At 47.3% G+C, this 22,737-nt stretch overlaps 1 protein-coding gene across 2 annotated transcripts in view; it reads left to right on the forward strand.

The window, feature by feature from the left end:
* The window catches only part of Slc15a4 (solute carrier family 15 member 4), a 50,846-nt gene extending 28,495 nt beyond the window's left edge, over window positions 1-22,351 (forward strand). For both annotated transcript variants that reach the window (XM_060382293.1, XM_060382294.1), the window contains exons 8-9: window positions 194-352; window positions 3,081-22,351. In XM_060382293.1, the coding sequence (XP_060238276.1) occupies window positions 194-352; window positions 3,081-3,229 (308 nt within the window). In that variant the 3' untranslated portion in view covers window positions 3,230-22,351. The remainder of the gene's footprint in view (window positions 1-193; window positions 353-3,080) is intronic.
* Window positions 22,352-22,737: the final 386 nt, after the last annotated feature.

The raw sequence follows: 22,737 nt of genomic DNA on the forward strand, positions 1-22,737 counted from the left end.
TGGTATAGATCTGTCGTGTGGATGAGTGGCCGGCACCTAGCTCTGACCTCTCCATCCATGTGTATTTCCAAGAGAGTGTTCTGAGAGTGCTCAGACCCCAGTAGAGCCTGTGTGTGCTGCTGTGGAGCAGGCTCAGGGTGGCCTCCTCAGGGCGACCGAGGTGATCTTCTCAGTGTGGCTTCCTTTTCTCTAGGTCTGGAGTTTGCATACTCAGCTGCCCCCAAGTCCATGCAGAGCGCCATCATGGGACTCTTCTTCTTCTTCTCTGGCATCGGGTCCTTTGTGGGCTCAGGACTGTTGGCCCTGGTGTCTCTCAAGTCCATTGGGTGGATGAGCAGCCATACAGACTTTGGTAAGATTTGATGTCGGGTGGAAAACCAGGGTGCTTGCTGCTGCTGTGGTTTTGTAAAGATTCAGCGTGTCCCAGAAGCCATTGGCCCAAACTCGGGTGAAGTTTGTGTTAGTAGCACTGCCTTGCCAGCAGCTGCTGTGCCCAGCTCAGCACTTCTGGAAAGCTGCATGAGGCAGTGAGACCCACATGTTGGCTCCTGTCAACCTGATCTTAAGTTTTGATACCTGGCAGTTTATTTTGGTTTTCGGATGTTAGAAGGTAGTGGTTCTGTCAGTGAACACTGTTCTTGGTCAGTCTGATGCTCCTGGAGGTGGCTCCTGGCTGTTTATCTGGGCAGCTCTACAGTGCTGTGGGTAAACCAGGAGCTATATAGCATCCTCTGTCTTTTAAACATGCACATGTTCCCTGTGTACAAATAGCTGCACTTGAGCATTTGCCCAGCTTGGTAGCACTTACCCACTTTCATTGCATAACCTGGGGAAAGTCGGGACTTTTTCTCTAGAAATTGTGGGATTCCCAGAGCCTTGAGTTGGATTCCTTTGAAGTCCTAGTATTGCCTAGAAGCCTGAAGTCCCTTTCTCCCAACTCTCTTGGATGTCTGTGATTGACTCTAGCTATGTGAGGCCAGTTGTGAAACGGGCCTGGGGCTTGCCCTTGCTACCATCCCCCTAGGAAGGTGACAGTCCTGGAGCAGCACTGTGGAGTGGTTCTGGGTGTCATGGAGTCAGCCTGCAGGATGCAGACTTTCCCAAATGGTCATCACAGAGACTAGGATTCTAAGTATTGTTTACTTTAAAACATTTACTGTTATATTATATATACACATACTACAGGTGTGTGCAGAGGGCAACTTTTAGGAGTCATTTGTATCCTTTCTTTTTGGGATCTGAGGGGTCAAACTCAGGCTATTAGGCCTTGAAGTGCAGGAATACTATTCCTATTTAGGAGGCAGTGGTGAGGAAGTGCGTGAAGGGGCTGGAGTGAAGGAAACGATGTAGTCTTACAGGGACTCTCTAGTCCTCATGGGGACACTGCATCAATTCTGACCACCTTCTCATGTATGAGAGCACTGGCTCTGCCTCCCAAGTGCTGGGATTACAGCTCTGAGCCACTGCACTTGACTGAGGCTCTGTGCTCTTCATTATTTCGAGATAGGTTTCTCTGGGTGTAGCTCCAGCTGTTTTTGAACTCACTCCTTAGACCAGGCTGGCCTCAAACTCAGAGATCCACCTGCCTTTGCCTCCTGAGTGCTGGGATCAAAGGCAGGTGCCATAGCTGCTGGGCATAATTTTAATGTGTCAATGTCCCCAGCTGTTTCTGATAGGCTGCACCTAAGCCTCTGGAGAATTCCTCTGATTGCTGTGCATCCAGTGTGTGTTCAAGGGAGCACCTGGCAGAACCCAGCAGCCTCTTTGTACTAGGGGGTGGGGTCAGTGCTATGTAAGGACCCTGGTGTATCCTGGTCTCTCCAGAAGAATACCTCCTGCAGAAGGGCAGTAGCTCCAGGCCAGCACCCCTTCCTCCCACCAGGTGCACAGCCACTGGGCCCTTGGCTCACCCTTTCATGTCAACATTGTTGCAAAAGAGATAACCAGAGCTTATGTGGTGTCCCTGGAGGGCTAGGGAGTCCTTGTGAGGTGTCAGGGCTCCTTAGGCTTCAGCTGTGCTGTTTCTTGTACTCTAGCTTCTCAGACACTAAGTGGGAATGACACTCCTGCAGCCCAGTGCTGGCTAAGCACGTGTCCCATGCTGCTAGTGCAGGTCAGTGCAGAATTCTGTCATGTCTCCTCTCTGCTGACCACCCTGACCCTGCACAGGCATGTTCTGTTTCCAGGGGCACCCTGAGGCTCTCTCCTGTGTTTTGAGAGGCTCCATGATGACCTGGTGCTCCTGAGTCCCTCACAGGATTGTGTTGCAGTGAACGTGTTCATTCTGCCCTGATGGATGTTGGCGTTTCTAGTGTTGGCTTTTTGAAAGAGCTATGGTGGGCATTGCTGTTCAGGCCTTCTGGAGGCAAATGAACTCTCATAACACCTTATGTTCCCCTGTCTATGACAGCCCAGGGCAGCTGCCTTTTTTGGTGATGGGCACATGTTTGAATTTTCTGCACATTCCCAAGTGAGGCTGGGTCTAGTAAGCTGTGCTTTCTGCTTGGGGCTGACAGTGTGGACATAATCACACTGTCTGTCCACTCGCCTTGCCAGCTTCAACACTGCACATAAGATGATGCTACCTCGTCATAGTCGAGTCAAAGACCTGTCCCTTGTAGTAGCAGAAGAGACAGGTTCTGGAGAATGGGTGTGTAACTGGCCATGAGGGAGCACGGCAGAGCTGGAAACAGAACAAGGGCAAACTTGTGTTCCATTTGTTAAGAGAAATGAGGTATGGGTTTAGTCCATCCTCAGGAATGTCACTCTGGGCTGAATGTAAGCAGCTGTGAATGGCGTGCCGTAGATACTGTCAGGGGCAGAAGCACAGGGAACTTCTCTTGCAGATTTTCTCTGTGGGGGAGATAGTGTAGGTCACCTCAGGAACATCTCTGAGAGGCCTGAGCTGACACCCAGCCTCATAAGCCTTCCTCATAATCAGAGCTGGGACCAGGAGAACTGCCTTCTCTCCCTCCAGGATGGGAGAGAGGTGGCTAGTGCCCTCTTAGGTGGCCAAAAGCCAGTGTGAAGGTGTCCCATCTGTGGAGTACACTCAACAGGAGTTGTCTGTTCATTCCTAGGGAATATCAACAGCTGTCATCTGCATTACTACTTCTTCCTGTTGGCTGCCATCCAGGGAGCTACATTGCTGCTCTTCCTCATCGTGTCTGTGAAGTACGACCGCCAGCGAGCCAGGGCGGATGGGGGGCCAGCCAACACGAGGACCTGATGCAGCAAGCCAGCATGCTTACAGGTTCTGCAGACTGTAAGGCCTCAGGGCCTGCTAGCCACCAGGGCACTACCAGCAGGCAGGTTGAGGCCAGAGTGTTGGTGTCCCAACTTCTGAACTTGCATGTTGTTTGGACTGGCTTCTCCCTCCTTGTGCCCAATGAGCGTGGTGAGTGCCTTACTGTGGTCTGTCTCATGTATACTGGGCCTGTCGGGAGATGAGAACGTGGCTTTTCTCATTGAAGGTCTCTGCAAGTCCTGAGCCAGCCATGCTTCCTCCTTTAGAGTTTTGGGCAGCCAGTATTCTGCTGTTGGCATCCTGTTCCTTACCAACACTGTTACTTCTTCCTCATAGCATCTCCTTTCTTTAAGATTAGCAAGCACTGCCATCAAGGGGTACGATGATTCTCTTTAGACATGAAACTGTGATTGAAGGCATGAGGGCTATAGGAGCTGCATCTGTTCCATTCATTCATGGTCTTTTGTCACAGGTCTTGCTGATGCCAAGGCCTTTGTGGGTCATAAGTTTAGACTCATCTGCTCAGAAAGTAGGTTTTGTTGGCTGAGGTAGCAAAGATCTTCTTAGACTAGGCTGGCCTCACACTTCGGGCTACCTTCTGTCTGCCTACCCAGTGCTGAGATTCAGATGTCTGTCACCATAGTCAGCAGCACTTAGCTCTTGAACTACTGATCTGCTTTTTTAAGCACATGCATCAGTGATAATTGAGGACACCATGTTCTTGCCGAAACCAGACAGCAGCTGGCAGGACATTGGAAACTATACCAGGCAGATCTTTTCCTAGAACTTTGTGTAGCAGTGAGGCTGGAGGCGGGTGGTGAGTGGGAAAATACGGGAGCTGTTGGGCTATTCGCCCACCTTTGTATTGTTACTGACATATCCAGGGTTCTGAGTTTGTCAACTAAGCTGTTTGTGTGTTGCTGTGTTTTGTATAATTTTATAAAAGCTTCTCAGACATGGCACTAAGAGCTTCCTGGGTGATTTCTCCATGTTCTGCATTAGTTCAGCATACCCCTTACAGGTTCATTTCATGGCAGAAGCTGCTGCCAGCTCAGCCTTTCATTCCTCTGGCCAAGCACTAGAGCCACAGTATTCAAGTACACTTCTGAAAGAAACCCCACAGACAGAAACCCTTCGGTCTTTGCCTCCCTCACACACCAGGTAGAAAGGCTTCAGGATGAAAACCATCCACCATACCCCTTTTGGCTTAGAAGGGAGGTAGTTCCTCAGAGCTTAGCTTGTCTTAAGAGAAGCTAGGTGCTGAAGTCATTAACCTCCTTCTGTCACAATGTAGGCTTTCTTGGTCTGGTGAGAGTGCCCAGCAGGTAAAGAAAGGTACTTGTCACCAAGCTTGAGATTTGCAAACACAACAGAAGGAAAGAACCAATTTTCCTGAGTTATTCCCTAACCTATACACAGATGGAATATATGCAAACCCCGACCCCAGGTAAAACTTGTAACTTTTTCAGAGTTGGTTTTCTTCATTGGATCTTATTTCCACAAAAGAAGGTCACAGAGAAGGAACTCTGCCTCCACTGTGTGTATTCTAGACACACAGGGTGTGAGTGGGTCATAGGTAGCTATGGCCTCCCCAGCTCCGTGACCACCCAAGGAGCACTCTCAGTCAGACGAGAGTGGCAGCTGGGCAAGGGACCTGGGTGTGATAGAAAGGGCCTGTGTGATCTGTTTCGGAGCTCCCGGGGTGTGGTTTTAACCTCTGAGTTTGCTGAGTGGTAAGAGCATTCATCATTCAAATGAGACCCAGTGGTGCTGGCTTCAGTACTAGCCACACTCTGTGAGTGGCACCTCCAGCTGGAGATAGGCAGCAGCCAGTGATGGGAGTTGCCATAGCACCCACAGGTTGCTGGCTGGGGGTGGGTGCCTGGAACTGAGCAGACTGAGTGGCTTTCTCTCACCATGCTGCCCAGGTTTGAAAATGATCTGGCTTGTTAGTCAAACCTGGGAAGGAGCATGATGGATACCTGATTCACCTCCAGTCCTGGTTGTCTGCAGAAGATGTACTGGGACCTTGTGGGACCTGGCTGTGGAAGAGCAAGTGGTAGTCCTAAGCCTTGACCTTCATCAGCAGTCAGTTTGAGCTGCAGTTCTAAACAAGCAGTTGAATAAACACAAACTGAGCTGTACTGTTTGGGTTTCTAAAGCTGTGTCTGCCCTGAGTGCTGTGTTACCTCAGCTAGTGTCTGTGAATACATACCAACTTTTCATGAGATGTGGCTGGGGAACTCTGTGTACCCAGAGCCTGAGGCAGAAGCAGAGAGAGTTTTATAAAACCAGCTTCTTCCAAGGTGCTTGGTTCCTCAGGGCTGCAGTTGGTGATACTTGAGGAGACCATGGCCATGTCTACTTTGTTTTTGCTACAAGGTTCCACACATCAGGACACTAGACCATGTCACAGCTTAATGTCCACAGGTTGCTGTTGCCTCTTGGGAAGGGGGTGTGTGTGCAGAAAAACACTGCCAGCTGCAGGATTTGAAGACCCTTTCAAAATGTCATTTCTCAATCTGAGGCAACAAAGTATCCCAGTCTCACACTGTAGCTTGCTTCACTCAGTGCCAAGTACACCCTTCATGCAACTCTTGGGATGTATCTGTGCTGTTGACTCTCCAAGCATCTTATGTGGATTCTCAGAAGAACAGATCACTTCCGTGGCTATTTTAAAGTATTAAGATCTAACAGCTTGTTCTTTGGGAATGAGGTCTTTTAAAGGGAATGTTAGACATAGGTGGTAGGCTGAATAAAACATCAGATACACAAAAGGATGAAGGAGACAAGTGATACCAAGCTGGGTCTGTAGTATACCAAGGGTGTGCTCATCTCCAAGTTACTGCACTGTTGTGATACCAGAGGGAGGCGTTCTGACCCTGGACCGTGTCTGTCTGCTTTACTGAGTCTCTCCAAGCCAAAGGTGAAAGACAGCTCTGATCTAAGGTAGGTAGCCTGATTAGTAGGCCCTGTGGTGATAGTCCATGCCACAAGCACCAAGGGCTAAGGTCCATGAGATCGACATCTGCCTTTTTGTGCCTGTTTGGCACATGAATACTGAAGGGGGCAGGACAGATCCTGGGCCTCAGGACTGTGATGGAAAGGGTTTAGCTACCATTTCCCTAGCTCTGCCCTCACTTATCGTTGAGACATTTTATATATTAATCCCCCCAGCCGTTTATCTTTATTTTCCCCTCTAGAACTCAGACCTAATTTCTCATTTTCACAAGGCTTAAAGAGATGTCTTCTACCTGATCATAATGATGTGTAAGTGTGCATTCAGTTTCCTGTTTATCTTCATCTTGGACAGATGAGCCTAGGTGCCTGTCCTTCAGCGATTCATTAGTACCCTGTACTATGTGGGGTCCTGGGAAGAGGTTACAGCAGCTAGAGAAGAGCCAGAAAGGGTCTATAGTAGTTTGTATGAGAATGGTCTCTGTAGGGTCCACAGCAAGAGCAACAAGTGCTTTTAGCTTCTGAGCCCCCTATACTTCTTTTTTAAAAACAGGGAATTGGAGCTGTTGAAATGGCTCACACATCTGATGCCATTTGACCACAAAGTAGGAATTCAACTTTTTGCCTTCCATCCCAAGTTTGAAAGGGGAGATGATCTTGTGGGTTCTCAGCAACAGCACAGTGGCTCACAATCATCTGTAACTTCTAGATGATCTGACTCCCTCTTCTGGTCTCCATGGGTACTGCATGCATGTGATGCACAGACATGCAGGTAAAATACCCCTACACAAAATTTAAAAGATGGGTCTTGGCATCAGGGACATCCGCACACAAGCGAGTTATGGGGCAAAGTGTGCTCTTCTAACAGTAATGCTGGACAGGGGCAGGGCAGCAGACAGCTATCTATTTATAAGCAAGGAAATTATGTGTGTGCTTGAACTTTGAAGATCAGCGCATTATACGTTTAAAAAAACGCAGCCAAGCTGGGCACAGTGGCACACACCTGTAATCCCAGTACTCGGGGAGCCAGAGGCAGTGGATCTCTGTGAGTTCCAGGACAGCCAAGTCTACAAAACCCTGTGTTGAAAAACAAAACAAACAAAAAATGCAGCCTTCTCAAGACCTTGGGGAATTGGGTCAAGGTGGCTTCCAGGGGCCTGAGAAGGAGCTGGGTTGGATTGTGACCCCTCCCACATTCATCTCAGCTCCCATCACTTGCTGCTTTGGGTGGGAGACAGATGTCAGTGGTTGACAGAGTATGGAGTAGCTGCCTCCCACTGGACACTGGGCATAGAGCATAACTGGCTGACATTGAAAAGCCCAGCAGCCACAGGAAGACCCTTTGCCCAACTCCCTCGAGAGCCTGCGTAATGGAAAGCTTTGTGTCAGTGTAGAGCAATGCCATAAATTTCTCTGTCTTGGGCAGACTCACATTATGATGATTTATATCACTCCAATCAAGCAAACCCATGACATCCTACACCCATTAAGGACTGCTCTTACCCTGTGAGAAGTTCATCCAGAAGACCCCATTTAGTGTGGTCTCATCTTCTCTGTTCCCATCCCTTGTGCCTGTCTATGATCTGACCAGAGGCTGAGATCAGCAAGCCAGCCCAGTGACCTCAGGACAGGAGGGATGAAGAACCGTGAGCACAGATACTAAATACATTCTCTTGCCCCAAATGTTAGCAGTCTGCACCAGTGGCTGCCAGGAGCTTTCCAAATAAGCTGAGACCCCCTGGGTGGTTTTGACCAGACTGGTGTGATCTGGCCGAGATTAGACTTACCCTATTGGCAGAAAGGGAAATCTAAAGTGTAAGGGTAGACTGAGTGTGAAGCAATGCACTTGGGTTGGTTGTGCCATGTCTGATGGGGAGCGTGCACCCCTAGAGGGGTTCCTGGATGTACTTCCCACTACATCCCTAGAAGAAGCACCATACAGCCTGCTCATCAAACTGGACAGAGCTCAGGAAATGAACTCAGTGGGAACCCCCCACGCCAGGGGAAGGGTCAGGGACACAGTTGCTGAGCAGCCTAGTCTGAAGAGCTGGAAATTTCTTTTCCAAGTAAAACACTTGGTTTGGCTGTCCAAAGTAAGACACTTAAAAGGAAGAGCTTTGAAAATAAATCAGAACCGTACAGATGCAACTGCCAATTACAAATGATAGAATTTACTAATGATCTCAGAAAAAAAAATTTTTTTTTCTCTTTGTGCCATGATGGGCGTGGGGTTGTCTCCCTCTGTAGCCCAAGCTGGCCTGTACATCAGTATGTAGCCTAGGCTGGCCTGTAACTTGCAGCAATTCTCCTGCTTCTACTGCCAAGAACTCACCAAACTCAGCCTTTTTTTTTTTTTTTTGAGTCAGAGTATTTATTACTCTGTAGTCCAGACTGGCCAAGAGACTGCTAGGTAGCCTAGGATGACCTCTCATGGCAGTCACACTCCTTCAGTCTTCCCAAGTTCCAGATTATAGGCAAGTCATAATCCCACCACCCATACCTGGTATTTAAGAAAAAAATATATTTTATTTATTTATGATTTTTATTTATTTTTTTGAGACAGTCTATGTATATGGTTTTCTTAGAAGTCGTTTTTAGACCAGACTGTCCTCAAACTAAAAGATCCATCTGCCTCTACCTCCAGATGAAAGAGTTGGGACTGAGGTTGCAGTTGTAAGCTGACATGTGAGTGTTGGGAGTTGAATACAGGTCTTCTGGAAGGGTCCTTCAGTGCTAAACCATGTTTCCAGGCCCATATGTGGTATTTTTAAGGAGTAACAAGTCTACTTTACAACCTTGGTGGACCTGTAAGACCTATTCAGGAGACATTTTCAAAAATAAACATTTGACTCACGAGTCTCATCTGTACACATTATACTGATGCTATCATTGCCATCAGGATGTCTTTATATTGATGTTATATTTATGTAAATACAAGTTTTTACAGGTCCAAAGCAGGCTAATTGCCCTTGGCATATATGTGTCCTCCCATTAGTTCCACAGTTGTTTGTCTGTAATAATGTGCCACTGATGTTTGTATAAAGGAACAGTTTGGCCATATGCCTTCCATCCCAGCAGTCAGGAGCCAGAGGCAGGTAGACCTCTGAGTTCCCTGTCAGCCTGGTCTATGGAGTGAGGTCTAGGACAGCCAGGACTACACAAAGAAACCTTATCTAAAAACAAAAAACAAACAAAACAAAAACCCATGGGGGAGGGAATAGTTTGAATCACTGGACAGATGGCTCAGAGATGAAAAGTGTATTCAGCTCCTGCAGAGGACCTGAGTTGTTCCTAGTACCCACATTCAGCGCTCACAACTACCTGTCATGGGCACTAGCACAGGCTTGTGTACGCACACTTTGTTTTTACACATAAATTCTTTTTACTTTTCTTCACAGTTCACTCTTATGTAGCAAAGCCTGTCAAGCCATCACCTCTCTGTGTGAGCAAATTGAGCTCCAGTAAAATTGCAAGCCATCTTAGCTTAGCCCATTGTGACTCAGAATATGTATTTATCTAGTTAAATATGGGAACTCTGCCTGAAGACTCTTGTTGTAAAATTCAAAGCAGGATGCTGTGATGTCACCCCCTCACCCCCATTACTTTGCTGGAGAGTCATCGATATCCCCATCCCAATCTGTGCGTCTGTGGAGAAGTTTCTGTACTGCGTACCACCGCTTTTCACTCTACCTCCCTCTAACACAAAGAGGCAGACACACTTTAACTATTATAGCTTGCTAAAAGCTCCTGAAATTTAAGGTTCCTGAAGATCCATTGTCTGGATAACAACCTGATTAAAATTCAAATCTGACTGAGCAAAAACAGTAAGATCTTCCATTTTCAAAACCCCATTCAGTCCCATGTAGGGCACTTACAATAGCTCTTCAAAGACTCAGACAATTCTGAAATCTAGTTGAATACGCAAAAGGAGCAAAGTGCTTTGGTGAAGTTTTGACATAAAGCTAAAAATCTGTGATGAAAGTACAGGTGCTCTCCATGTATGGGAACACCTAAAGGTTCTGGGTTAGGATGCTATTTATCCGTTACCCTGTAATGGTTAACAGGTAGTTCAACCCCTTACAACCACACACACACACACAACCCCTTCTGTGGGCTGGAGACACACACTGAAAACTTGGAAGATGACTGGCCATTGTGCCTGGTTTCCCTGTAGAGAGGCTCCCTCAGCTTGGGAGAAGTGTGACTGAAGAGCCTCGAGCTCTCTTGCCTGTGACAGTGCCTTAGAGCTGGGGTTTGGAAAGATGCAGAGGAAGAAAAAGGAAAATGGGTGTTAGTGACAGCCAGAGCCTTTCTCTGTGTTACCCATGTTAGTTAAAAATTGTATTGGAGCTGGAGAGATGGCTCAGAGGTTAAGAACACTGGCTGCTCTTTTAGAGTCGAGGTTCAATTCTCAGCATCTCACAACTATCTGTAAGCTCAGATCTAGGGGATCTGATGCCCCCTCCTGGCTTGTATAGATAACCTGCCCCTGTGGCATTTACTCACACATACATATACATTAAAAAATAAATCTTAAAAAAAAAATTGTGTTGGGGCTGGAGAGGTGGCTCATCTGTTAAGAGCACTGGCTCCTCTTCCAAAGGACCTAGTTTCAATTCCCAGCATTCACATGACAGCCCACAAGTGTCTGTAAATCCAGTTCCAGTCTCACAGATGTACATAAAATAAAAATAAATCATTTAGAAAGTTCAAAAACTTGAGTTCATTAATATCTTAAGTGTTGTTTTTCTAAAAAACAGAACCTGCATTCACAATAGTGCCAATGTTTTCATGTTCAACCGAACAACATTTCAAAATCATGTTTTAGTATCATGAATTGAGTAAATTCTAACCTAGATTATAATACCTGATGCTGTATTTAAAGCACAAGTATAAAAGTTGTGTCATGGATCTGTCTGGGAAGTCAGTGTGCTAATAGAGGCAGAACTTCTTACTTCCCTCAGGACAGTAAGGAATTAGCTGGCTGTGGTGATCACACCTGTGGTCTCAACACTCAGGAGGATTGCAGTAAGTTCAAGGCTAGTTTGGATTTCACAGTGAGTTCTAGACCAACCTGTTCTGTAGAGTGAGATCCTGTCATAACACTATAAATAGGAGTTGGAGAGGTGGCTCAGCAGTTAAGAACTGGCTGCTCTTCCAGAGGATCTGAGTTCAATTCCCAGTATCCACAGGACAGCTCACAACTTCTAACTCCAGCTACTGGGGATCTGATGCCCACTTCTGGCCTCTGAGTACTGCGTGCATACACATAATATACAGTAAAATCGTAGAAAAAGGTGAGTGCTCTAGAGACCCTACGATACCCACAATCAATCCTTGTTAGCCCCATAGTACCATTAAAAGAAAAAAAATCACAAACTATCCCAGTTGGCAATTGACTCACATTTTGTGTAGGTTTTTCTTTGATACAGGCTTGTATCAAGCCAAGGCTTGCCTCAAACTCTGAGACTGAGGATGACCTTGAACTTCTGATCTCATTGACTTCATTCATGACCTGAGTGTTAGGATCACAAACATGTATCACTACATCCCACTTAGACAGTGCTGGGGATAGAACCCCTTGTACATCCCAGGAAACTTCTCTACCAACTGAGCTCTAGCCCCAGTCCCAGATCCTAACTTTTTTTTAATTTTTATTTTTTAATATTAGTTACAGTTTGTTAACTTTGTATCCCTGCTGTATGCTGTATCCCACTCCCTCTTTCCCTCCCAATCCCACCCTCATCTCCTCCCTGCCCCTTTCCAAGTCGACTGATAAGGGAGAACCTCCTCCCCTTACATCTGATACTGGTATATCAGGTATCTTCAGGACTGGCTGCAAAGTCCTCCTCTGTGGCCTAGCAAGGCTGCTCCTCCCTGGGGGGGAGGGGGGAGGTCAAAGCCCAGCTCCTAACTTAACTAGCTTTTGCACTATGTTTCTTTCAAGACCCATATAAACCCCACATTTAGACCAAGTGACATATCTAACTGCTTTTATCTCCAGGTCTTTTCTGTGGCTGTTACAGTCACTCAGACATGGCATTCACTGACTGACACTGGGTGAATCCTCAATTTTTCAGGATTTCCAAGATTCTTCTCATGGCCTACTTTCTGTCACTCACCATTCCCCACCCCCAACAGTGTGTTTTCTCTTGGCATCTTTAAAGAGTTTCACTCACCATTCCCCATCCCCAACAGTGTGTTTTCTCTTGGCGTCTTTAAAGAGTTGTCAGAGTGACCACCCAGTGCCTTGGTCTGAATCTGGACAGCCCCTCAGTAGTGTGTATGGATGTCAGCCTCTTCTTGGGTGGTGCAATCTAGATTCAGGTGCAATCTAGGTGAGGAAGCTAGGTCATTGGAGCATGCCCTTGAAGGGACACTGGAATTTTGAGTCCTCTGCTTCTCAGAAATGATCTGAGCAATTTCTCCAAAGTGACCTAAAAGAAACCTCCAGACTTCAAGTGCTTTGTCACAGTGCCAGCAAGTCAACCAACACCTGGGTTGCTCACATCCTGCCCCACGTCTAGCCGGAAAGCTAGCATATCCTTCACTCAGTGGCTTCTGCAGAGGCCCGGAGCTTGATCAGGGTGGATCTTTGTGAATAACTGGTTCTCGTCCAGTCCTGTGCTGTCTGGCTTGAGCTGGGACCTTGCAACCCCCAAGCTTGAAGGTCCTGCTAAGTTTCCCACCCAATCAAGCCAAGATGCATAGTCCTGGGCTATTTTTGTTTTTTGTTACAGCAGACACTGGATATCCTTCAGAGGTTTCTTTGTTTTTAAATCACTTCAGCTGAAGAGAGCCCCAAAGGAGAGCAAATGTGTTTTTGGCAAGTACAGAGATTAAAGACAGAAAGAGATGGACATTGGGGGATGGGTTCCTTTGTCATGGGCACTTCTCAGGGGACTCAAGTCTGGGAGAGGGAGGCTAGATGAATTTTGAATCTACACAAAGGGTCTGCACAGGGAGGCAGTGTGGCTCTCAGGCCCTGCTTGTTCAAGTGGCTTTGCATGAATAAGACAAGATGGATTCATTATAGGAAAAGGTTTCTTTTAGGGGAATTAGGAAACAGACCCAATGCTGTGGAAGAGAGTGGCTGATGGGACACAGGCTTCACCTGCATCTGATAAGTTTGCACTGATGGTGTGCTTGCTCCCAAAACTTAGTGTTGACATCGTCTTGCTGCTTTTGCCCAATGACTGTGGGTGGGCATCATTAACCCAGTAAACAACAGAAGATGGTGGGTATAGACTCATTTGCTTATTATCTGTCGTGTGGATGTGAAGTGGCCCCCACAGACTCATAAGCCTAAACACTTGGTCTGCAGCTAATGGCACTGTTGAAGGAGACTTCAGAGCCTCTGGGATGTCAGAGCTTGAGGGTGATAGGCCCTGCATTGATCCTACTGTCCTCTCCTGGTCTAGCCATGTGTCAGGAAGCTGCCACACACCTACTTCCTGCCATAAAGTCGCCCACCTCCAGACCCTCTGATAGTTAGAACTAATAGGATCTAGAGTCATCTGGGAGCTGAGCCTTAAGGACTATGGTGGATTATTAAGCTTCTAGCATGTCTTTGGGAGGATTCTCTTGATTAGGTTGAGATGGGAAAACCCATCCGCTGTGGGTGGCCTCAGTCCCTGGGCTACGATACTGGAAATGAGAAAGAGGGAGGAAGGATGGCCCAGCAGTTAAGAGCACTTGCTTCTCTTGCAGATGACCTGGGTTTGTTTTCCAGCACTCAACATGGCAGCTTACAACCACTTGTAACTCCACTTCCAAGAGATCTGATACCCTCTTACTGGTCTCCATGGGTTCCAGGGACCCACATGGTACACATACATGCGGGCAAACACTCAGACACATAAAAATCCTGTACACCAACCTGATATGATATGACCAGCTGCTTTGAGCTCCTGCAACTTAACTTCCTTTACAGACAGCAGTCTGGAGCCATGAACCACGCCAAACCCCTTTGCTTTGTTACCACAGCACCAGGAAGAGATACCAAGACACCTTTCCCACTATAACATACTGTTTCCTAAAGTTGTAAGCCAAAACTTAGACCCTCATATCCTAAGTTGTGTCAGGTCACAGCAGTGAGGACAGGTAACGAAAACCCATGGCCTCCCTTATTTCTATACTTATCTGCTCAGATTTTCACAAGAGCCAGTTGCCATGAAATTTTCAAGAAGGATAAAGTCCCAAGCCCTGGAAGTTTAGTTAGAGGCAAGGGAGATGGACCTTCAGCAAACAGTGGGTCAGACCAAAGCACGTGGTACAGTATCGTTAGCAGTTGGTGCCCCTTGGGAAATCAGAGGCGAGGTGGTAAAGGGGGACTTCAGGAGACACGGGCTGTGTCTGGGCATTGGCTTCCTCAGTTTTCCTTTCTGAAGGAAGAGTTCACCCAGCAGAGAGAATTTCTAACATGTTAGGTCTATTTGAAGGACAAAGTGAATGGACTATGGTTAGGAAGCAGATAGCAGCATTGGAGAGCTGAGCAGGTGACACGTGGGGGCCATGCGACCACCAAGTCACCAAGAAATTCTTTCTATAGCCTGTCCCAGCTCCAAATACCTGACTACATGAAAAAGCAAATCCACAGTGAGATCCTGTCTTAACCCAGCTGGAAGGGCTAAGGACTATCCAGAAAATAATTGCTCGTGATGGATGTGGGAACAAGGACCCTTACACATGGCTGGGGTATCTGCTGGGGGAGTCAGCCTTGACAGCCTCACAAAGAATTAAAAGCAGATTTGGAGTTTGCTGATTGGATAGCCTCAAGTGCTCAAGGCAGGACACTGCATTGAAGTGAACCTAGTAAGCAGCCCTAAAGTCTCCAACTTCTGGAGCTCTGAGTCCACTGCAGAGACGCCACACTGCCCTTCATAGCCATGGGCCTACCTGACAGCAGTATTTCCAAATGAAAGGGCAAAGCCAGGCAGAGGGGTTCCTTCCCAAGCAATACCGAGGACACTGTATTTACCTCACCCCTGAACGTGTATCTCTGCAGTTCAGTGGGGGGAACACCTACTGAATAGCAGTCAGCATAGCCTGAGGCAGGGTGCTGTGCTGGAGACGCTTCCCTTACTGATCTGCATGCTGATTACAGAGAACTAGACACCCCCCAGATAGGGTTGTGGACTGGACCCACACACTCCACCCTGGTATCTAATTCCACCAATCACGGTATCAACAGCCCTGCAAAGCAACCTCCCCAGGCCTCTGTGGCTGATGAATCACCCACCCGTTTGCCTACCGGAACTTCTGAGAACTGTTTTCTGAGGTCCTCCCTCCACGATTATGTCCTCAGTACTACATGGTCCTTAATTACTTTCCCATCGATCTCTTTCCCTGGGAGCCAGTTGCAGCTAGGGTGAAACTCAAGGCTGATGGAAAATTCGATGTTTCACACACTCCCCATCTCCACTAAGGACTCAAATAGATAAGAAAGTGCTGCCTTCGGGGTACTTAAGCTAAGTAATGGAGAAGTCTGGAAGTCTGATCAAAGTCCAGAAGTGCTGATCACAGCCAAACATTTTGAGGTATTAGTCAGGAAATGCAACTGGAGTCTTCAAGTTGGAAAGAAAGTTAAGGAGGCTGTAAAAAGTCTCAGCATGGGCCTGGCATTGTAGTGCACACCTGAGGTAGAGGCAGGTGGATCTTGGTGAGTTCCAGGCTAGCCTGGTCTACACATCGAGCTCCAGGTAAGACCCTGGCTCACAATCCAAGTCTCACCATGAGTTAATTGTCCATGGATTCCGGCTTCATGGTGGGTTTATCCTTCAGAAATGAGATTAGCTGCTCTATACACCCGCACTTCCCAAGTCCCAAGAAAAGTAGGACAAAATCACCCTGAAAGGCCTGCGCTGGGCCCTCCTCTTCTCTAGATGGTGTGTGAGGACTGGAACTGGAGTGGCCCCGAGCGATGCATGTGTTGAAAGCTTGGCGCCCAGCAGGTGGCGCTGTTGAAAGGCAATTGTTCCAGGAAGGTGCCTTCCTCATCAGGTTAGCCCAATGAGCTCAGAGCTGAATGGCCTGCAAGGAGGAAGTATGCCCATGGGGGTGGTGTCTTTGAGAGACATAGCTTATCCTTGCACCCTGCTTCTCTGTTTTTGCCTTTTGTCTACCAGGCTGTCACAGGCACCTGCTGCTGTGATGTTCCAGGCCCACAGCAGTGCATCCACTGAACTCAGAATAAATACCTCTGAAACCAGGAGTCAAAATACACCTCTTCTCCCTTGTTTTCCTTGGTAGTGAAAGAGGACTCACAAAATAACCTAAACCTCACGACTTCTGCAGAGGCATGGGAATCCCTGGATGGCCAAGGGATTCTTATTTTTAAAAAAGGGTGAGGGGCAGCTGGGTACGGTGGCACACGTCTGTAATCCCAGCAATCGGGGACAGAGACAGGCTGATCTCTGTAAGTTCCGGTTCAGCTTGGTCTACAAAGCAAGTCCAAGATAGTCAAGGCTATACAGAGAAACCCTGTCTCAAAAAAAACAAAACAGAGTTTAAAAGGAGGTACATCCCTCTTTCACTGTTTGTGTGTGTGTGTGTGTGTCTGTGCACAAATCTCATGTTATAGTCATTCACTCACAATCTCATTCAGCTCCTATCAAAAGTATCCTCAAGCCTGTGGTAACTGAATGACTCCGTGTGACCCAAGAAGATTCTCTTGTCCTTGACTAAAGTCATTAAACCTCTGCCCCACTATTAACACCCTTTGTGTAACCTCAAACCAAACTGCTCCATAAAAAAAAAAGAAAAAAAAAAAAAGAAAATTACTTTATTGCGTTCAGCCCTCAAGTTATTCACTTCCATTCCTCAAAAAAATTTTATATGCTCTTAACGTATGGAAAGCAGGCATCAATGGCCCATTATCCCTTAAAATGAGAAATCATATATTTTCTTCCTCATGATAAAAGGGCTTGGCTCTGCAAGGAGAGAGGAAATCAGATAGCTGCTTTCCCTCAGCTGTTCCAGTGAAGGTCACTTCCCTTCAGGGAGGGGAAGCTTGGGGCGGGTGGGGCCTGGAGACAGGAGGGACTGTCATTGTAAAGTTTAGGGGTTTGCCAATGAAGCTGTCCTAACCTTGTTTATAGTCTTTCTTTACCTGTGCTAACCCAAAACAGGCCTCACCAGGGAAATAAATATCTCAGGAAACTAAAAATCATGATTTAGGCACAGTGGAGGAGCATTCTGATGCAGGTAGGAGAAGGGTTTTTACAGGGTATGCTGGATAGCTTCTGTCACATTGACACAGCTAGAGTCATATGAAAGGAGGAAGCCTCAACTGAAAAGATGCCTAAGGTGAGATCCAGCTGTAGGGCATTTTCTTACTGATGTGCCACCCCAGACTGGCGGTCCTGGGTTCTATAATGAGGTAGACTGAACAAGCCAGGGGAAGCAAGACAGGAAGTAACATCCCTCCATGGCCTCTGCATCAGCTCCTGCTTCCAGGTTTCTGCCCTATTACTCTGTTTGATTTTTTTTTTTTTAAGATTTATTTGTATATATACAATGTTCTGTCTGCATGTATACTTGCATGCCAGAAGAGGGCACCAGATCTTGTTACAGATGGTTGTGATCCACCATGTGGTTGTTGGGAATTGAACTCAGGACCTCTGGAAGAGAAGCCAGTGCTCTTAACCTCTAAGCCATCTCTCCAACCCCCATTCGTTTGAGTTCTTGATCTGACTTCCTTCAGTGATGGACTATGATGTGGAAGAATAAGCCAAATAAACTAACTAAGTTGCTCTGGTCATGTTGTTTCCACACAGCAGTAGTAACCCCAATTAAGACACATGGCGGGGGTGGGGTGCTACAAAGAGTGCCTTTAATTGGCTGAGCAGAAATCCTCAGGCACAAACCTGTTATGATTGGTTAGGCAATTGGGGAGTTCCTAGCTGGGAAATGGTGACTTCAGTGATTTATCTGAGTCCCTAGAAACCTCTGGGGCCTTGGCCTGCAGTGGGTCGGACCTTCCAGCTCCACCTGGAAAGTGGAGCCTGAATTACTGCACATCCTTCACACCTTCACACTTGCCCCATCAACTTTAATGTTTTCCTGCTGGTTCCTAGGTAGGGCCATCTTCTTCTTCCCAAACCTGTATCTTATACAGGGTCTGATTAAATTTTATACAATGAAACAACACAGTAAGAGAAAGGACTTAAAATAATATATAAAACAGCAGAAATATACTCTCAATTCTGGAGGCTAAGAATCAGAAAACAGTATTCAGTCAGCATTCTTTGGCTTATGGGCATACCACTCAAATCTCCGCTTCTGCTTTCTCATGCATTTTCCCAAGCCTCTCTATCAGAATTGCTCTGTTCTTAGAGGGGTGTCAGCTAACAGATTAGGGTAGGACCATAGTCAAGTGTGTGTCTGTGCATGTCATCAAATCTGGAAGGACCCTGTCTCAAATTTTCATCCTAGGTTTTGAAGTGGATATGAGACCCAAAAGTCACAATATAGATGGTGGTGGTGGTTTAGATAAGCCATACACCATGGAAGAGACAAAAGGTCTCTATGTACAATTCCTATGAGGTAAGGATCTTTCAGGCATACTCCCAAGCAGGATTTCTTTTCCTTTTCTTTTTCCTTTTTCTTTTTTGGTATTGCCTAAAATGGTACCTCATACCTATTCTGACTCAGTCATTGACTTTGGGAAGGGCACATCCAGGTTCGGTAGAATTGGTAAGTGTACACTGCTGGGTGGCTTGTTTGCAAAAATTACTTCAGCCCCCTCCCTCCTGTATCCCTGTTCCCTGTCAAGATGACCTTGATGCCCCTCTATAGGAGGTAGGCCCTCTCTTCAGAGTGTACTCCTTCCAAGCATGGACGCCATGCTATGGGTAACGTGGTGGTGGTTGAAAAGAATGATGATGGGGTCATCTATGCTACAGTAAGGATGAAAATGCTTCTGAGCCAAAGAAGATATCACAAGTCCCTGCGCTGTTTGATTACATTTTAATTGAAATATGTGGACTAGGTCAGTCCGTTGAGACAATATAGAGGGGACTGCGGAGGAAGTACTGGGGAGTTGGCCGACAGAAAAGGGTTTCTATTGGGGGTAGTGAGAAAGCGTTAGAGTTAGCTGTAATGGGGCTGAGGGTGTGGCTCAGTGGGTAGGGTGTGTACCAGAGGCCCCCTGTTCAGTGCCCAGCAGGCATAACTTGAGCCTGGTGGCCATGCCTGTATTCTTAGCACAGCCCTGGAAGTTGGAGTTGAAGTGTTAGCTCTATAGCAAATTCAGGGCTAGCCTGGATTACAAAAGTCTGTCTCAATACCATCCACATATACACTTTAAGTGAACAAACCGGGTGCTATATGGATTTTATCTTGATCAAGTGGTTAACAATGATAAACACTGGTGACTGGGTGTGGTAGCACACACCTTTAATCCCAGCACCCTGTGTGTGGGGGGGGGGGGGGAGGAAGAAATGTAAGAATCATAAACCCTATTTTATTCAGAGCTTGGTTTTGCTTTGTGACTTGCTTGGCCTAAAGAAGGGACAGAAGTGGCACTGCCAATTCTAAGGCCTCTAGAACCTCCTATTCCTGACAGTCCTTAGCATCTAGCCTGGTGAGGGAAGGCATGGACTGGTCGCCCTGCTTTTCTCAAAGGACAGCAGGCCACCACAATACATGAAGTCACTGTAGAGCGCTCCTCTGAGCCATCTCTCCAAGTGCTCAGAGAGCACCTAGTCAAGTCACCCACCCCTTGATCCGTGATCGGTACTGCTTGCTAAGTCACAGGACCAGCTAAGGACTAACCTCATCACATGGAGGCCCCGCTCACAAGGTCAGAGAGCCACTCAAAGGCTCTCAGTGTGTTCACAGGTGGGTGTCCATCACAGGCAAAGTTAGGACCTCCTCCTCAGCTACCAGCTCCCTATTCCACTCCCCGCCCCTCCTCCCTGAGTCCACTCACCTGGCTTCTCTTTCTGGGGATTTGTCTGTTAGGAGCATTTCATAGAAACGGATTAATTCAATATACTATCACTTGAGTTTTGTGACCATTTTCCTTTCTTTTGGCATAACGTTTGCGGAATTCTTCCACACCGTGCTGTAGCATCATAATCTTTTATGAATGTTGTCAGTTACTTACTTCTTGAGTCTATTTCAAGCTGCTTGTTTTACTCCTGGAGGCTTCCCTATTGCCCAGAGCTGAGCTTTCTACATAAAACCTTCCTGAGATGCATGCATGAGTGAATGATCATTTTGAGTGACTAATTAAGGACCTGAAAGGACACTGTAACCATCTAGAATCACCTGGGACAAACCTCTGCACTTGTCCGAAAGGAGACATCTAGACTGGGTTCATTGGAGCGAAGACCTCCCCCATCCCCCCACTGAAGGTGGGCAGCACCATTCCATGAACTGGGGTCCCAGACCGAATAAAAAAGAGAAGAATGAGCTGAGCACCGGCATCCACCTGCCTCTGCTTCCCTGTGGATGCCTGTGAACAGCGGCCTCACACTCAGGCCACCCGCCATGCCTTCCCCACCAGGATGGAGTGCAGTCTCAACACACCCTTCCTTCCATAACCTGGCTTTTGTCGGGGCAATGAGAAAAATACAGGCAAATTACAGGTATAGGCACGGAGTCACAAGTTGACCTGAGCCAGGGTGTCTCAGAACCTCTCAGTCACATGGCCATGCAGGCCAAAGACCAGTCCATATCAGCTACCTCCCCATGCTGCTGTGAGGCTTCCCTCAAATGGAGTTGTGACTTGCTCCAGTCCTGTGCAGGGGGCTCCAGGGCTTAGCTGAGCAATGCACGCTTGCCCTGTGCTTCCTCTCCACACACACCCCACCCCCACTCTGTCGTTGCATAAAGACATAAGCATGTCCTCTTTGCTTCTAGCAAAACTGACAGCTCTGACAAGGGAAGACAAGATTTCCTTACCTGGAACCTGCATTGCCTCAGGTGACCACCTTCCCCCTGAGGAAGCCTGAGCAGCAGTGAAGGGAGAGAGGAGGCGGTGGTTCTCCCCACCCTGTCTTAGTCTTCTGGTCTGCGTTAATCCTCAGCCTCTGAGTGGTAATGAGTTCTATGGTCGCTTAAACCAATTTCACCATAAGCAATGTCTTTTGTTGAAAGCAAAACAGCAAACAAGACAAAATGCCTTTCATTTCTGAAGTTCGCCGGGGGAAATGGTGGGCGCAGACTGTTTCCGCCGCAGCGTTCGGCTCCCGTGAGACTGAAAAAGTGATTATCAGCTTCGCTTTGTTGGGCGGGGGGAAGAGGGCCCGACACAGATCACCTTGGCTGCAGATTGTAATCACGCCAGAATTAGCCAGTGGGGCCGGCAGAAGGTTCCAGACTCCCCAAAAAAGCTCAGAAAACTTTTGGAAGTCAGAGCCTGCCTGCCAAGGAGTGTTTGCCCGGCAAAGGGGACGTGTGTTGGGGAGAGTAATAATTTTCAGACCCCGGGAGATCCATTTTAAGCTTGGACACATCATCCTGCTGCTGCTTGCTGACAGGATTTGTAGCCAGCACGCCTAACACGCGCCTTCTGAGGAAGTCTCGGGGGCAAGGCAGGAAAGGACACGTGCAAGATATGTGGGCCAGGAGCTGATAATTCACCGTGATAGTGTCAGCCTCAGCTGCAGGAGACCTTTCGAAGGAGGAGAGAGCGGGTTTGAAGGTGAGGGGGCCAGCCTCCTGGTTCAGGGTCTACGCCTGTGTCCTTCAGCCTGCCCCCACCGCATCTTCTGGCTTGGAGGGTGGGGTGCATGTGGACATTGTCCATAGGAATGACCCCAAAAGGCTCCTCCTTATTTATAGGAACTTTTTTCTTTTTTGAGGCTTTCCTCAGATTCACTATGTAGCAAGGCTGACCTTGAACTCCTGACCCTCCTTGCTCTGTCTCCGAGGGCTGGGCTAATACTTCCATGTTTTGTTGGAACATGATACCTGCTGTGTGTAAAACTCAATTTAGAGATACATGAGGGGGAATTCATCCTTACTACAGCAGATCTAGTGTGACCAGGAGGGACTGTCTGGGGCCTTCCTGATCTGTTTCTGTCAGTGGATGGACTGACCGGTGTTTGTGTAGTACTTATTACTGCTCAGTGAAAATGGGACTATAATCTCCATGGCATTATTATTATTATATTGCATTAAAACTTTTAAATCGTTTTATGTGTTAATGTTTTGTCTTCATCATGTGCTTGCAGTGCCCTCAGAGGCCTGAAGAGGGTGTCAGACACATATGAGTGGTGAGAATGGAATTAAAGTCCTCTGCAAGAGCAGCAAGTGCTCTTGTCCATTCTGCTCTCTCTCCATCAGCCTTACCTTTTAAATTCCTGCTTATCATCAGAGTTTTCTCACAGGAGGCAGAGGGACAAGAGCCAGGACTATGTCCATCTGTCATTTAGCTTCCACATATACTGACACCCATGCGCTTGTAATCTTCTCTGAAAGACTCCACCCATCAGGGGATCGAAGAAGATGCTGAGACTCAGAGCCAAACTTTGGGCAGAGTGCAGGGAGTCTTATGGAAGAGTGTGTGTGTGTGTGTGGGT

The sequence above is a fragment of the Meriones unguiculatus genome, chromosome 4, assembly GCF_030254825.1.
Source record: "Meriones unguiculatus strain TT.TT164.6M chromosome 4, Bangor_MerUng_6.1, whole genome shotgun sequence".
NCBI lineage: Eukaryota > Metazoa > Chordata > Mammalia > Rodentia > Muridae > Meriones > Meriones unguiculatus.